The 16,262-nt window shown below is 51.9% G+C and overlaps 1 protein-coding gene across 8 annotated transcripts in view; it reads left to right on the forward strand.

Moving 5' to 3' along the window:
• Window positions 1-14,266, forward strand: part of CACNA1D (calcium voltage-gated channel subunit alpha1 D) — a 340,557-nt gene extending 326,291 nt beyond the window's left edge. For 7 of the 8 annotated variants that reach the window (XM_087431185.1, XM_087431184.1, XM_087431186.1 and 4 more), the window contains 8 exons: window positions 1,786-1,902; window positions 2,620-2,987; window positions 3,690-3,716; window positions 4,965-5,114; window positions 6,624-6,787; window positions 9,592-9,713; window positions 11,323-11,643; window positions 12,165-14,266. In XM_087431185.1, the coding sequence (XP_087287311.1) occupies window positions 1,786-1,902; window positions 2,620-2,987; window positions 3,690-3,716; window positions 4,965-5,114; window positions 6,624-6,787; window positions 9,592-9,713; window positions 11,323-11,643; window positions 12,165-12,458 (1,563 nt within the window). In that variant the 3' untranslated portion in view covers window positions 12,459-14,266. The remainder of the gene's footprint in view (window positions 1-1,785; window positions 1,903-2,619; window positions 2,988-3,689; window positions 3,717-4,964; window positions 5,115-6,623; window positions 6,788-9,591; window positions 9,714-11,322; window positions 11,644-12,164) is intronic. The other variant, XM_087431187.1, reaches the window with a different exon arrangement.
• The last annotated feature ends 1,996 nt before the right edge of the window (window positions 14,267-16,262 follow it).

The following is a 16,262-nucleotide window of genomic DNA, read 5'->3' on the forward strand; positions in this document are numbered from 1 at the left end:
GAGGAAGACTGGCCCTGGGCTAACATCTGTGCCCATAATCCTCCACTTTATGTGGGACGCCGCCACACTTGCCAAGCAGTGTGTCGGTGCGCGCCTGGGATCCGGGCCCGGGAACCCCATGCCGCGGCAGCGGAGCACGCACACTTAACCACTTGCGCCACTGGGCCGGCCCCCTGGTGTGCCCTTTTTAACAGGACCATCTCATAGGCTGGGTGCTATTATGGATGAGGCCATTTTCACAAGAGCCTCTTGGGAAGTTCCCATATGACTTCACATTCTAAATGAACATCATCACCACTAGCTTCTGCGGAAGACCAGTCTGAGCATTCCCACACCAGTGGGCTAGCCCTGCTGGATCTGGCCAGACTGTGGCCACCATCACTTCACCTCCCGCCCCTCGCCACTGCTGGGCATGTCTCAGTCATCATGCTTTGTCTATGTCCTATGCCCACCTGCTGCTGGGGGTTGTGGAGGAAAGACAGGAAAGTGGTCCCCTCCCCTGATGACCCCCCACTTGGCCCACTTCTCCTCTGCAGACCACCCTGATGTTGGAGTAGCTGCGGATGGAGACCTGCACAGCCAGAGTCTCACACATTTTCCAAGCCTTTAGTGGCTCTGAGTTGCTGACAGACTGCCAGCAAATGGGGGAGTGCTGCCCTGCCACAGGACGGGTGGCCTTAGACCTGGGGGCAGGGAGGAAAGGCCTCTTTCAGATGCAAGTCTTTTTGTGGAAAAGGATAAGGTAGCTATACTGCCCCTGTTAGTCTTTAAGTCAGCATGCTGTTTTTCTTCAAATTGATGGTCAAAACATCAATTTTCTCGGAGTCAGCAGCTGCACCTTCCCCATATATAGTCCGTAAGCATCTCGAATGTTTCCCTAATGAAGTCGGGAACAACAGAAGGGTTTCTTCCAGGCCGTGTCCCAGTGGAGCCAGGCCCAGGGTGAGGAAGGCCTCTGTGAGGGCCTCAGGGAAATGCAGAATGTCTGTGAGGGGCCTGGAGGGGGCACCTGGAGACTGGAGGCAGTCTCACACTGCCTCCAGAGGCTGGTGAGCCCCTTTCAACGTGTTGTGGTCTTCAAGAGGATGACCTGACTGTTGGCACGTTCTCAACCTGAGCACAGGCTGTGGGCCAGGGCACCGTGGATGGCCTCAGAGGCTGGCACTGCACAGCAGCCCAGGTTTGTGTGTGTGTCAGTCCATCTGTCATGGTTGTGAGTGTGCTGGTGGTTGCAGTGTGTGTGTCACTCCCTCATTCCCATGGCTTCTTAGCAGAACCAGTGGCCCTGATGGCTGCTTGGTCTGCTTGCACTGTGGCAATTGCACGTAGCCTTCCTCATCCTGGACACAGCCAGCGAGTCCTTGCCACCGTCCCTGTAAAATAGCCAGGCTGTGCTCCTTGCCCTGTCTGGGGCTCCGGGAGATGGCGCTCTGCAGGCCACTGTTCCGTAGACTGACATTTAGACATGGGCATGGGCTCTTGGCCACGGCAGACCCTAGTACCAGGCACTGTTCCCTGCAAGTGGGGTATTGGAAAAGGAGGTTACTGGGTTAAGGGCCTCAAGCACCCCATGCTAGGCTTATCTTGAACTTCTGGCCACACCCTACAACCCTGAGGCTGCAGGGACTCCTTCAGTTCCATTCAACAAGCAGTCGGTTCCCTGGGCTGTCCTTTGGAGAAACCTTCCCCTCCCACCGCTGAATCAGGCAGGAGCAAAGCCAGGACCCAGGCCAGGCCCAGGGCACTCGTGTTGTCTAATCTGTTTTGCCATTTTCATTGATCTAGGCGGGATTAAGGACACTGCATGACATTGGGCCCGAAATCCGGCGTGCTATATCATGTGATTTGCAAGATGATGAGCCCGAGGAAACAAAACGAGAAGAAGAAGAAGATGTATTCAAAGTAATTATTCCACGCCTAGCTACACACTGGCCACCTGGAAATAGTGGGGCAGGACTCTAGTTTGGGTAGTTCATGAGCCACAAAAGAGCCCGGAGAACGCAAACAAGCTCCAGGGCATAGAGGGGCTTGCGGACCATGCCCTCCCCCCAGCAGGGCCTCCCCATTCAACAGCACCTCTTCTAGGGCCGGGCCTGCTCCTTCCCTGAGCTTGCTCCTCTGCCCCACACTGGCAGCTTCAGAGGAGCTTGGCCACAGCCACTGGCCGGTGTGGATGACCATCCTGGGTCCTTCTAGCAGCTGCCTGCCGGAACCACCCCCTTCTTCCCTGGGCCAGCTCTTTGATCTGCCAGCCGACCCTCAATCCCCCAGCTCCCCAGCCCAGAGAGCTTGCCTACTCCCAACCTCAACCGCTGGGGCTGCCAACCAGCCCTGCTGGGTATAAGTCACCTCAACTTGGAGCGACTGGAAGAACACACTCGAGTGACAGCTGAGAGCTTGCTCCCCAGCTCAGAAATCGGTAACCTTCCTCATTTCAGTGGGGACCAGCTGCCACACAGATGCATTCACCCCAATCGTTGAGACACTCAGATTGTTCTACAGAGATCCTATGGAGCTTACCTAGAATTTGTATTTCATGTAGAAAAAAATTACCTAACATAGCTAGCCTGCATCAAATACTTGTTAAATTACCTGGTGTTGTCTCCCATTATTTTGCAGAGAAATGGTGCCCTGCTTGGAAACCATGTCAATCATGTTAATAGTGATAGGAGAGATTCCCTTCAGCAGACCAATACCACCCACCGTCCCCTGCATGTCCAAAGGCCTTCAATTCCACCTGCAAGTGATACTGAGAAACCGCTGTTTCCTCCAGCAGGAAATTCGGTGTGTCATAACCATCATAACCATAATTCCATAGGAAAGCAAGTTCCCAGCTCAACAAATGCCAATCTCAATAATGCCAATATGTCCAAAGCTGCCCCTGGAAAGCGGCCCAGCATTGGGAACCTTGAGCATGTGTCTGAAAATGGGCATCATTCCTCCCACAAGCATGACCGTGAGCCTCAAAGAAGGTCCAGTATTAAAAGGTAACCTTTAAAATGTGTTTGCACTTGGTAACGTAGTGTCTGCCCAAGGCGGTTCCTTCTCCCCATGCTCTGGCACGTGCAGGAGATTCCCAGTGGGTATTTGCATTAGAACCTGTGAGCTCCACGATGTCACGGCCTCTTCAGGCACTAGCCACGTGATGAACCTCAAGGATAAAGGGCCGCCTGCTGTCCTGTATCGCGCTATGTGGGATGCCTCTTAAAATGGCAGCAGCTGCTGCAAACTCTGCCCTCCCCAATTGTGCTAACGTACTTTGGGACGGGAGTTGGCACGCTTTTTCTGTAAAGGGCCAGATAAATATTTCAGGCTTCTAGCACCATCAAGTCTCTATCGCAGCTACTCAACTGTGCCATTGTAGGGAGAAAGCAACGTAGATAATATGCAAACGCTTAGGTGTGTCCCAATAAAACTTTATTTATGGACACCGAAATGTGAACTTCATATAGTCACGTGTGATAAAATATTTTTCTTCCTTTGATTTTTTTTCAGTCCTTTAAAAGTATAAAAACAGTTTGTAGCTTGTGGGCCACACAAAAACAGGTAGCAGCCCATATTTGGCCTGTGAACCATACTTTGCTGACCTCTGCTCTAGGAAGTAGCCTGATATCTGCATTTTAAATGTTGTTGGAAATATTTAACTTGTATCTTCTCCTTCCCTCCCATGTTATGCTTTTCCTGGATAGAACCCGCTATTATGAAACTTACATTAGGTATGTGCTCATTGCCTGTGTTCATGTGTTAAATACTGCGTGTTATAAGTGTGACCAGCTAGCCTCTCTCAATGCTGAGATGAGAAATTCCTTTGAGCCAACTAGGATGTTAGAGCTCAGGGCTGTGGACTCAGGAGTCGGAGGTAGTTGTTTTGATTTCTAAGCCAAGGAGCTTTCCGATCCATATCTGTGTAGACGGTTACCACCCAAGGACTGAGATTCACATGCCAGCATGTCCACTAGCCAGCCCCTGCAGGCCTCACAACAGTGCTGGGAGAGCCCACTGTGCACTTCCAGATGCCTGGGCCTGGGCACTGCCTGCTGCTCTCTGCGGTCAAAGCCTCTTGTGGGGGCTTCATAAAAGCATGACCCCAGTCTCCTCAAGACCAGGGGCCAGGTCTTCTCCTTGGTCTCCCCTGCAGCGCTCAACACACATGCAGTGTATCCTGCCCCCTGTTTGTTGAACTGGGTTGAATAATGTGTGGGATGGTTGTTTTGTTGGCGACGGGGAGGATAGGTCTCCTCGTTTAATTATATCACATGAAATCGGGAGCAACTTGAGCCAGAGGAGGGCAGGCGAGAGATTGAAGAACTTGGAGGAAAAACTGTCCTCTCTTTGGAGAGATGTGATGTCCCAGAGCCTGGCTGGTGTTCAGGGAGATATTACGGCAGTCCCGGGGCAGGGCAGTCTTTGAAAATTTGGCAGACATTGTCCAGGAGAGTCTCCTCTGTGACACTGTATCTTAAACTCCCGTCGCACTTCCTGGGTTGGACGCAGTGGGAAGTTGGTGGTGAGGGAGCCTCTGTGTTCGAGGCTCCGATGTCACCCTGGGCCATGGTAGGAAGGAGCAGGGATCAGAGTGGATGGCCTGGGAGTCCAGCATCATTTCCCCAGGGCTGCCGATCACTGCAGGTCTCTAGGTCTGTTTTCTTGCTCTGTTCCCCAAATTACACCTACTCCTTTGGTTCTGAGGCCTCTGGGCATAGTGGTTTGGCACCAGCATTGTGCGGGGTGCTGAGAGAGAAATGCCTTCCTGGCGTGTGCATGTACACACACACACACAGACACACACACACTCACCCCCCGCCGTTGCCAGAGGCCTTAGGAGTCCAGTCCCACGTGAGGCAGGTGCATCCTGGGAGAGACCAGGAGCACCTCGGGCAGGGGTGCTGGCCATAGGCTGAGGCATGGCCGCAGGAATTATCTGCTGCCTACCCAGGCGCTCAGGTCCTCTCTCCTAACTGCAGGTCTGACTCAGGAGATGAGCAGTTCCCAACTATCTGCCAGGAAGACCCAGAGATTCACGGCTACTTCCGGGACCCCCGCTGCTGGGGGGAGCAGGAGTATTTCAGTGGTGAGGAGTACTACGAGGATGACAGCTCGCCAACCTGGAGTAGGTGAGGGCTCTGCAGCTGGGCCGACCTTGGGGGCCTCGCCTCTCCTGCCCCTTGTGCTCTGCTCGCTCATGAGACCGTGGGCCCCTGCGGCTGCTCCCAGGACTGTCCTGGAGAGCAAGACAGGAGCACAGACTCCAGGCCACAGGACAAGTCAGAGCTGGAGAAACAGGGCCAGAGAGAGGCAAATTGGAGGCTGTTCTTTAGACCCAGTCACTCTTTCTGCCAGGGGCCTGTGAGGCTGTTAGTAGAGGCTCCGGAAGTGAGAGCTGGGCCTGCCTCATGGCGGGTTACCCCTTTCCATCAGTCCCTGTCTTCTGAGAGATCCTATTTTGTTTCATTAATGCTGAGCGCTCTGGGCTGGGGGCTCATCTGCATGGCAGCTTGGCCAGCCCGCAGCTTGCATGGGGTCCTAATGAACAGCACCTGTTGCCCACTCCCATCGAGAGGTCCCTCCTGGAGATGAGAAGACGAGGTCAGAGTGGCATCTCTCAGCAGAGGTGCCTCTCCAGGCTACTGTGCTGAAGAAAGAATGTTTGAAGTTAAAAGGGGTAATTTGCTTTGGGACACGTAGCAGGCGGTGCAGGGGACAAAGATCGTCTGCCACCCTCTCCTCTATAAACTGCATCTCACCATGCCCAGGTGGCCCATTGAAGTGGATGTGGTACTGCAGTGAGGTCACCTCTGGCACCTGAGCTATTAGTAGACGTTAGCCTCATATTCCAGGCCAGCCTCATATTCCAGGCCAGCCGCAGCCTGCCCCCCCTCACCCTGCTCTCCACCAGTTCCTCCATTAGCCTCCTATAACGCCTCACTTCCGGAACCACTGATTCTGAGCCAAATGGATTCTGAGTTTCCTCCTTCTGGGCCTCCGTCACACCATGGCCACCACTTGGACCCCTTTCCCCATCTCTGCTGGCCTGATTCTACCCTCTCTTCAAGAGCCTGGTGCAGGGACTTGCTTCTCATTCCCTGACTGGAACTGAAATGTTCCCCCTCCCCAAAGCTCACGGAACCCACCCTGAACTCCTTTCCTGGCGCAGACCTTCTTCAGCTTGCATTGGATGTCTGTGTGTGTGTGGTATCTGCTAAGCTCCTTGAGTGGGGGAGGGGTGGTGTGCTTCATGCATCTTTGTGTCCTGTTGCCCAGCCCAGCACCTGGCCAGGGACAGGCATCAGGAGAGGGGTTCTCAAGGAAGAGGTGAGCGGGTGAGAGTCAGGCTTGCAGGGCACCTGCAATCACATCTGACCCGGGTCTGAGGCTGCCCAGGGAGGGAAACCACCAGCACCTCACTCATCGTAGGCCTGCCGTCCTGAACTTTCCTGTAATGGCCTGTGCCCTCCATCTAGAATCCTCCATGAAGCTGAGGACTGCCTTATTCTCAGCTAGTCTACTGTGTCCAAGGAGGTGGGGAGAGGACTGTAGATGTGGGTCTGTTAGAGCTAAGGGACAGGCCTTGTTCACTAGGCTCTCATGGGCCCCTTACTCTCTTTGGGCTTCCTGACCACCAGGCAAAACTATGGCTACTACAACCGATATCCAGGCAGCAACTTGGACTTCGAGCGGCCTCGAGGCTACCATCACCCCCAAGGCTTCTTAGAGGACGATGACTCACCCGTTTGCTACGATTCCCGGAGATCTCCAAGGAGACGCCTACTACCTCCCACCCCAACATGTGAGGCCAGATTTTTTGTTTTGGGTGAAGCCTCCCAGAGAACAGCGTGCCTCTCCCCCAACCCCAGCCTTGGAGAATGTGACAGATGTGGTCCTGCCATGTCAGGAACCTTTAGTCCTTAAGACCAGCCGCCTGGTTGGAGATCCTATCATCTTCCCTTTATCTTATCCGTATCCCACGTGGGAGAGCCTGAGCCACTTCAGCGCTGTTCTTGACTCTCTTTGAGAACAGAGAAAGGCAGTGTGTGGCCCTAAAGTTGCCCAGTACGTAGCATCTGATAAGAGGCATGTTTTGTGCATGTTATCATTGCCTCTGAGCCTGGGATCCATCCTGAGAGGTAGGAAGACGTGCACCATGTTGTTGTCAGGCCCCCTCGGGTGGATGGGGTAACTGACCCTCTGTGGGGAAGGGATGAGCCCAGGCCTATCTTACAAGGCCCACGTCTCTGAGGGGCACCTGAAACTTGTGGTGTCCATCTCTCCTCAGTCCGCACCTGGGGAGTTCTCCTCCTTTTTCACCTTTCCCCCCTCCTCTCTCATCTTTGCCTTGGGTCTGCCAGTGCCCTCTGCTTGTGGGGCAGGTTTTGGCCTTGGTGATGACCTCTAGGGTGGGCGCTCCCATCCTCGGGCCGGGGCATCCCATCCTGCTGAGAAGGAGCAGAGGCTGGATGCTCCCCTACCTGGTTTTCTTGTGCAGGTGGCGTAACTGGCGCCCCCAGGAGATCTGGGTCACCTTGAGGGAGGAACTCAGGCTGCAAAAAGAAATGCAGCCGCTCCTGGCTGGGCAGCGTGATTTTGGACATGTGGGCATCTTGATGGTGGTTAAAGAATGTCCATTTCTGGTGTTTCTGAGGAATGAAGCTCAACCCAGGATTGAGCAGGACTCTAATCAGTAACCAAAAATAGCCAAGACAGGTCGGCTCCGAGTCTGCTGACTACATGCACAATAATGAATGTGGTTGGGTGGCGCCCAGGGCCCTCTGCCTCTCTCCAGCTGTCACAACCCTGCTGGGAAGGGAGTGTAATCAGACCTATTTCCATAGTTAATATTTAATTTCACAGCCCCAAACACATGCTGCTAAACACAGCAATTCTGTCTCCATAAATACCGGATGACGCATGTGCAGGTGAGGCCGGGCGGATGCCCCTTGCTCATGTGAGTTCCACTGCCCTCCTCACACCTCCCTTCACTCTCTTTGGTGGCAGTGTTAATGCCCACCATCCACGTGCGCCACCCTAGTGAAGCGAGGGATCTGAGCGGGCAAGAGCGGCTGCCCTCTTTATTTGTAAGAGCAAATAAAATGTATTTTATTTGCTTTGCTGCCCATGAGTTCAGACCTTGGGCAGGGAGAACGTGGAACTCCTCGGCCTGTGTTCTCAGCTACAGTGTGATTACTTCCTCCATCAGAGATGGTTGTGCAGAGCAAACAAGATGATAGCTGTACGTGGACCCATTTTCAAAACTGATAGGCACCACCTGAGTGAGAGGGGTGGTGCTTTTCCTTTTCTGGCTCTGAGCCCCTGGCCCCTGCCATCTGATCCTAGGAGGGTCCTAGAGGTTGTGCGGACAAGAGAAGCCCATCCTCCTTAGTGCACTGTTGAATTCGGCCCCTGTGTGGGGGACGGAGGTTGGCTGTCTGACGGCTGTGTCCTATATAGGCAACTCGAGGAGGCCCCAGCACGCCCCACAGTGCGCGTGGGGCCTGCCAGACGAGGACTGGTTGTCTGTCTTGTTCCTCTCCCTTGAGCAGTGGCCTGCCAAGGGCTCAGCCTGGTCTTCGTGCACTTTTAGAGCAGGGCCCTCTAAAACAGAACCCAGTTTCTGCAGCTTCATGTGCAGCCCCAGGATACCTGGGAGATCTCCCCCAAGGCTGGTCCCTGCAGTTTTCCAATACAGGAATTAGGGGTGTGTGGAGTTTTGCTGGGGCATGAGAAATGCTCTGTGAGCTTAGAAAGCAGAGGTCAAGAAAGGAGCTGTTGGAGTGAGTTGGCCACCCCGTTGCAAACTATCGGCAAGGCTCCCAGAGCAGCTTCCACCCACCGTGCCAGCACCTGTGAGGGTGGAGGTGTTTCCACGGGGAGGCCTCTGGTCTGTGCCTGGGGACCCAGAATCCAGGCTGACCTCCTGGGCCTGGTGCCCCGTGAAGCCCCAAGCTCTGAATCTCTTGTCATGATTCAGCCTGTGTATAAGCTTCTATCCAGAGTGGCTGTTAACAGGACAGCTACGTTCTTTAAAGTTAGAAGTGTTCTTTTTTGTTGGTTTTGTCTTTGGTGCTAGAGAAGCTGGGTCTTTCCCAACGAGAGAATTTGCTTGTTACCTGGTTGAGCTGATAGGGCAGCTAGCAAGGTACTCCCTTTAAGATGGGTGTGAACACGGGAGCACCAGCAAGATACCGCGGCCCCCAAGGTGAGAACGGGGCAGTCAGCAAGTGCCTGTGGGATTCTAGAATGACAGCTTGTACTTGACCTGAAATGCTGCTTTCCCGGGGCCGGGAATGTAGGGCCGGGGGCTTCACGTCAGAACAGCTGCCCTCTGGATGCCTTCAGCTCCTCCCCTTGTGAAGAGGCACGGCATTTACAAGAAACCAGCTTGCACTTTTTAAAAACATCCCTCAGTTGGGTTTCTTTTTCATCCTCCCTTCCAAAGCTCTGAGATCTCACTACCAAATGCTTTTTCTTGGACGTACCACTTGCTTCCTCCTGGGGTCCCTGCTGAATGTCCAGTGGACCGCCCTGGCTCCCAGAGCCCCAGAGTCCTGACAGAGAACTTCTTTAACAACCACACCATGTGCTTTAACTCCTCAGCCCACCGGAGGTCCTCCTTCAACTTCGAGTGCCTGCGCAGGCAGAGCAGCCAGGAGGAGGTCCCGCCATCCCCCGCCTTCCCCCACCGCACGGCCCTGCCTCTGCACCTGATGCAGCAACAGGTGAGCTGGCCCACCTGACCTTTCCCCCAGTGCCCGAGGGGCACCCTGCATGGGACCCACCCTCAGGACACCGCCTTCCCCTGGCTGCCAGCACTAGAAGGGAAGGAAAGAACCTTCACATACCCTCGGGTTCAATCCTGTAACAACAATAGATACTATCATGAGCCCCATTTTATGGATAAGCAGACATCAGAGAGGGCAGGTGACATGCTCAAGCTCACACAGGAGGTGAGTGACCAAGTTGGCATTTGAATCCAAGGCTGCCAGCTTCCAGAGCTGGCTCTCAGCCTCAGTCCACAGTCTTCTCCCCCACATCCCTCCAGCACTGAAGACCACCTGGGACCACTCAGCTGACCCTGAACAATCAGCGCTGCCCCTTACCTGCTCTGAGAGGCCATTCCTTCATTAGAACATGTTTATGGAGCTGTCTCGAGGCAGGGCCCCATGGTCACGAGGGTGGGTGGACCTCCCCTCTGCCTGCAATGGCAGTCTGGTCCAGGGAGAAGGACCCGTACACAGCGAGGGCGGCTGGACAGGAGGGAGTGCAGACTGGAGCCCACTCACCAGGGCTTTGCCTCAAGGACAAGATAGGGTGCTTTTTCTTTCTGAAGAGAGCACGTCAGAGATCTGTCCACTTGTGTATGTGTTGGTGGCGGGGGGGAGGCAGGGAGAGCTCCATCCTACAGGGCCCCCAGCCTGTAAATCTGCCGAGCCAGCTCTCCCAGCTGGTTTCTTACCGTGAGCGTCCTTAGCTTGCACTAACCACATTTCAGATTTTCTGCTCACATCTCTCTGCGAATGTTTTACTTCTCTGCCTTCGGTTTTTACGTTAATTTTTACTTGTGTCCTGCTTTATCATGGAAGAAGGACAACCCTAGGGAAGGTCCAGGCCATCAGATACCATGAACCAAGCAGCCTTGGCAGTCTACACAGGCACGAGCCTGAAGACGGTCTTCTTTCTGCTGCTCTGCCCCAACGAGGCCCAGATCTGCCTGTCTGCACTGCCTCCTCGGGAGGTCGTGGCTCCCGACTTGGCCACGGGCCTGTGCTGTTCACAAGACCGGGCCTCAGTGTCCCTCTGTGCAGTGGGATGCCAGGGCAGACCTACCATGGTGCAGCTGTAGGTGGAAGGAGCAGGGCTGTGCCCAGAGCTTCAGAACAGACCAAATGCTGGCCATGTGACGAGTTGCTCTAGTGAAGAGAACCAGCTGTGTTCCCTACCAGTGCTGAGGATCGCTAGTTTGCCCTGAAAGTACTTTTGTATTTAAACCCAGAGTGAACTGGGTGGTATGTTCATATACCACAGCTTGTACATCTTCCCTGAGTCTTTAACGTTCTAAAGCAATTTCATGAATTAGCAACTGTTTCCTACTGGGGAACAGTCTTTGGAAATACATTATGGATTTGGGGAAAAAGAAAATACAGTCTGCTAGAAAGCCAAATTTTTACTGCCAATTCATCTAATTTACTCACTGTGCTCATGTCCTTTTCAAGTCCTCGTCTGAGGCTGCCCCTGTGAAACAGTGCCTCACACTTGGTCTGTTCTGAGGGGGCCTGAGGCCTGGACCTCTGAGGACCTCTGGTCTCCCACCTTGCCCTTTCTCCTCAGATCATGGCAGTTGCAGGCCTAGATTCAACTAAAGCCCAGAAGTACTCGCCGAGCCACTCAACCAGGTCATGGGCCACCCCTCCAGCGACCCCCCCATACCGGGACTGGACGCTGTGCTACACCCCCCTGATCCAGGTCGAGCGGTCGGAGGCCCTGGACCAGGTCAACGGCAGCCTGCCATCCCTGCACCGCAGCTCATGGTACACGGATGAGCCTGGCATCTCCTATCGGACTTTCACACCAGCCAGCCTGACTGTCCCCAGCAGCTTCCGCAACAAAAACAGTGACAAGCAGAGGAGCGCAGACAGCTTGGTGGAGGCCGTGAGTACAGCTCACTGAGTATGCCACAGGAGGGCAGGCTCCAGGCACAGCAGAGGTGGAACTGTGGAGAACCTCGCTCAGGAGGACTGGGTGGTGGTTCTGCAGGTGGGTGGGCTCCAGAGCCAGGGGGCGTCACTTTGAATCTGGACTCTGCCCACTTGTTAGAAGCAAGGATGGTACTTAAAGTTCGAATATAAAACACCACCACTGCCAAGTCTCATGAATCAGCTGTGCCTAGGATTATGGGTGCTGTTCCTGCAAATTTTACCGGTTTATACTAAAACATTTTTCCCCAATGGGTTTCACTCTTGTTGGGCCATGTGTAGTTTTTGAGCTCCATGACATTTTCAAAGCCAAAGCCATTTACATTTACGTGTAGTTATGTACAAGGTCTAGCAAACCTGATTGGCTGAGTCCCAAAAGCCCATCATGCAGTTAGTGCTCGAGGTGGTTTTTCTGTCATTTTTCCCCTACCAAAGCCTTATCACGCATTCATACCATTGATCCTCTTTCCTGTACAGGTCCTGATATCCGAAGGCTTAGGACGGTATGCAAGGGACCCAAAGTTCGTGTCGGCGACAAAACACGAAATCGCCGATGCCTGTGACCTAACCATCGACGAGATGGAGAGTGCAGCCAGCAACCTGCTTAACGGGAACGTGCATCCCCGGGCCAATGGGGACGTGGGCTCCGGCGCACACCGGCAGGACTATGAGCTCCAGGACTTCGGGCCGGGCTACAGTGACGAAGAGCCGGACCCCGGGAGAGATGAGGAGGACCTGGCAGATGAAATGATATGCATCACTACCCTGTAGCCCCCAGGAGGGGCGGACTGACTCTGGCCTCAGGTGGGGCGCCGGAGGGCCAGGGAAAAAGTGCCTCGTAGTTAGGAAAGTTTAGGCACTAGTGTGGAGTCCATGTTCAATTAGACTTTTGTACAAGTGATGTCATGCCTCAAGGAAGCCATAAACCTGGTAGGGAACAGCCGTGCACACGTGTCCAGCCCCAGCTGCGGGAAAGGGCAGGTTCAGCCCTCTCGGAGAGGACCTGCGAGGAGGTCGGACGAGCCCCGCCCGCTCGTCCAGAGCGCACCTGGGGCACTCACCCACGCCCACCTGCCTGCAAGCACGGTGGGGAAGGTTACAGGTGATGACGATCACCATACCTGTGTCATTACCTCAGCCATCGGTCTAGCATATCAGACATTCACTGGGCCCAGCATATCCATTTTTACACCCTTTCCCCCAAAATACACTGCTTCCTGGTTCCTGTTTAGCTGTTCTGAAATACAGTGTGTAAGTCAGGAGCTACCTACCAGCCGTCATCCTGAAAGGGAGCAGAACCCTTCTGTTACGTGACGCCAGTTTACATGAGAGAGCATCGCTCCGACGGTCAGTGTCTGACCGTCAGGCTAAGGGCAATTGTAAACTGGAATAATAATGCACTCGCAACCAGGTAAACTTAGATACGCTAGTTTGTTTAAAAATTATAGATTTACTGTACATGACTTGTAATATACTATAATTTGTATTTGTAAAGAGATGGTCTATATTTTGTAATTATTGTACCGTATTTGAACTGCAGCAATATCCATGGGTCCTAATAATTGTAGTTCCCCACTGAAATCTAGAAATTATTAGTATTTTTACTTGGGCTATCCAGAAGTAGAAGAAATAGAGCCAATTCTCATTTAGTCAGTGAAAATCTTTTGGGGGTACAATTTTAAGTTCAAAAGAACTTGACACTACAGAGATTTTTCTAAAATATTTTGAGTCACTATGAGCCTATCTTTACACAAGGTATACCAGATGACTCTTCGCGGTCTTGTCTTTGGGTGCAAGTTCTATGATTTGATATTGTACCTTTTGATCCACCATGGGTTGCAACTGTCTTTTTTCCCCTGCTAACCCTCTGAAAAGTTCATGACAAAGGAGGTCAAGCTGGTTGCTCTGACCCTATGGCATTCACAGTTCTGGTTTTCTCAGCTGCCCCCACAGGACATTTTTGCATTTCTGGTACAGAAACCATCGCAAAGATGAACGAAGTCCCTTTGCTCTTATCCCCTGGGGACTAGGAGTGCTGGAGAAGGGGCGGGGGGACGGAGGGAGCAAAGTGAAGATCTGCAGGATTAGAATGTCGGGGTCTGTACAAATCGTATTGCTGCCTTTTTATAAAACATTTGCTGTACTGTGTGTTCTCTCTGAGGGCTTTTATATGCAATTGAATGAGGGCTGAAGTTTTCATTAGAATGCACTCACATGCTGATTGTACTTCCCGATGGAAACCCCACTTTTGGATCATTAGACTTGTCAAGGCTTCCTTTTCTGTTCACAGAATTATGCCGACTTTATCAAGGTACCTTGGCAGGGATTCCCTGCAGTCAAAAAGACAGGTAGCAATTTTGGGTTCAAAATTTTTAAATGTTACATAGACAACGTGTTAATTTTTTTTTTTTTGTAAATAACAACACTTTGTTATCAAGACCTTACAGACCTCTTCTTAAGACATTCTTACTCCAGATCCAAGCAAAAACACTTCAAGGTTTGTAAATGACTCTTTCCTGACATAAATTCTTTTTTATTAAAATGCAACATGTTCTTCAGAATAAAACTGTGTAATAATTTTATTGTCTTTGGGAGCTCTCCTTGCAAAGAGCTGGTGTTTGCTAGTGAGAGCTTTAGAAGGGGCGGGCACTCTTGAGGGCAGTTCTGTAATTATGTAGATTTCTTCTTACCTTCCTGGCTCCTTTGGTGCTGATGGTAACTTCATACCAGCTGCAGAGAGCACTGTTTCTCCTAAAGGGCTAACCCACTGTCGCCTCATCTCGGACTGTGTTTCTCCGTTGGGTGTGGGTCTTACTGTGTGGCTTCACACCATCAGTCCAGCATCACCCGACCAGGACTGAAGTTTCTGGTATGGGCGATGATCTTTGCCAGTCAGTACCTAAAAACTGGATTTTTACGGGCTGCACCACTCCTCATATCTGTCTGCTTTAAGCCTGCTGCAACCTCGCATCTAACATTAAATTTTTCTTTGTAAGAAAAATTTGAAGTTGTAGAGCATGATTTTTTCTTTGTTTTAGAAAAGTTTTAAGATTAAATGTCTTTCCTTTTTGGCTCCCATCCCACCTCCTAAAAAAAAATTCATTATTTTGTTGTGTCCCCAGGAGCAGTGCATTTAGCGTCATTAATTTTGTGTTTCTCGTAATATCACAAAATGGAAGTAGGAGCTCTGATTTAACTATCAGCGAGCAAGAGCCTCGTTAATAACCGTCTCTGTGATTTCCATCCAGACAGCTCGGCCAGGTCGCGCTTCCCAGCTCTAGTCCAACATGTTTCAGAATCAGCCCCAGGCCTGGAAGGGCAGGTTGTGGAGGCCCTGGAAGCTTCTCGGTGCACAGTATAGGCTTTACCTGCTTGACGAACCCACTTTATTGCTGACCCCACGCTTGTGAAAGAAACCAGGGCAGTTTAGTTTATTTGATGTTTGATTTTTATGGTCTAAAGTAACTAACTTTGCCAATTGCCTGTTTTCCTACAAAGGATCTTATTGTTATGGTGGGTGGTCGATTTGTTCTGCAAGTTGGTTAGCGATAGAACTGTCATCAAGCACAGAGCTCTGGCTTCTTTATGAGCCTACCCAACTCAAAAATGGACTCCAGGGGCCAGCCCCATGGCATAGTGGTCAAGTTCACGTGCTCCACTTTGGCCACCTGGGGTTCGTGGGTTTGGATCCTGGGTGCAGACCTACATGCCACTCATCAGGCCATGCTGTGGTGGCATCCCACATACATACAAAATAGAGGAAGACTGGCACAGATGTTAGCTCAGTGACAATTTTCCTCAAGCAAAGAGAGGAAGATATTGGCAAGAGATGTTAGCTCGGCAACAGATGTTAGCTCAGGGCCAATCTGCTGCACCAAAAAAAAAGAAATGGACTCCAGCTACACTTTAATTTGTTGAAAAAGTTTTTATTTTTCTAAAATATATTCCTCCTCTACTGGGGATTTGGGAGAGCAGGCAAGAGTGAGGAGCAGGCCTGGGGCCCTTGCTTCCAACGTGGGAACAACTGAGAGAGTGGTCTTGAGGACACCCTGTAGGGGTGGGATGATGGCAGGTGAGATGGGAGACTGCCTGGGTCTCAAGACAAGGCCAGTGGTGAGGGTGAGTGTTTTTCTGAATTTTAAGAGAAAAGGATCTAGGTATTAGAGCTGATGTTAGGTCGGTCAGTGGAAATATGAAACAACCTTTGGGCAGAGGAATGTGGTTTGTCTGGAGAGAAGAATCTATTTTTGAATTTATGGAAATGGTGGTTCCTGAAGCAGAAAGGCTGTCTGTAAAGGCGCCAGACCTGCTGCTTGTGGGACCCGCCATCTCCCGGTCACGCTGCAGTCAGGCTGCACCTACACCTGCATGTTCTGTCCCTTATTCTACCAGGAAGAACCTTCTGCTGATGGGGCAGCTTAAACGCAGGCTTCTTCAGAGGGGTCAGTGCTCCTCAGAGCTGTTCACTAGGTACATGCACAGCCTTCTGTTATGCCTTTTCAACCATTTTTTGAAAAATGCATTCTTCTGGTTTTTAGGTATCACAAGCTTTTTGCTAAGGGGCTTAAATGACGG

This window comes from Ceratotherium simum, chromosome 5 (genome assembly GCF_057802395.1).
Source record: "Ceratotherium simum simum isolate JZ-2026a chromosome 5, ASM5780239v1, whole genome shotgun sequence".
NCBI classification, from domain to species: domain Eukaryota; kingdom Metazoa; phylum Chordata; class Mammalia; order Perissodactyla; family Rhinocerotidae; genus Ceratotherium; species Ceratotherium simum.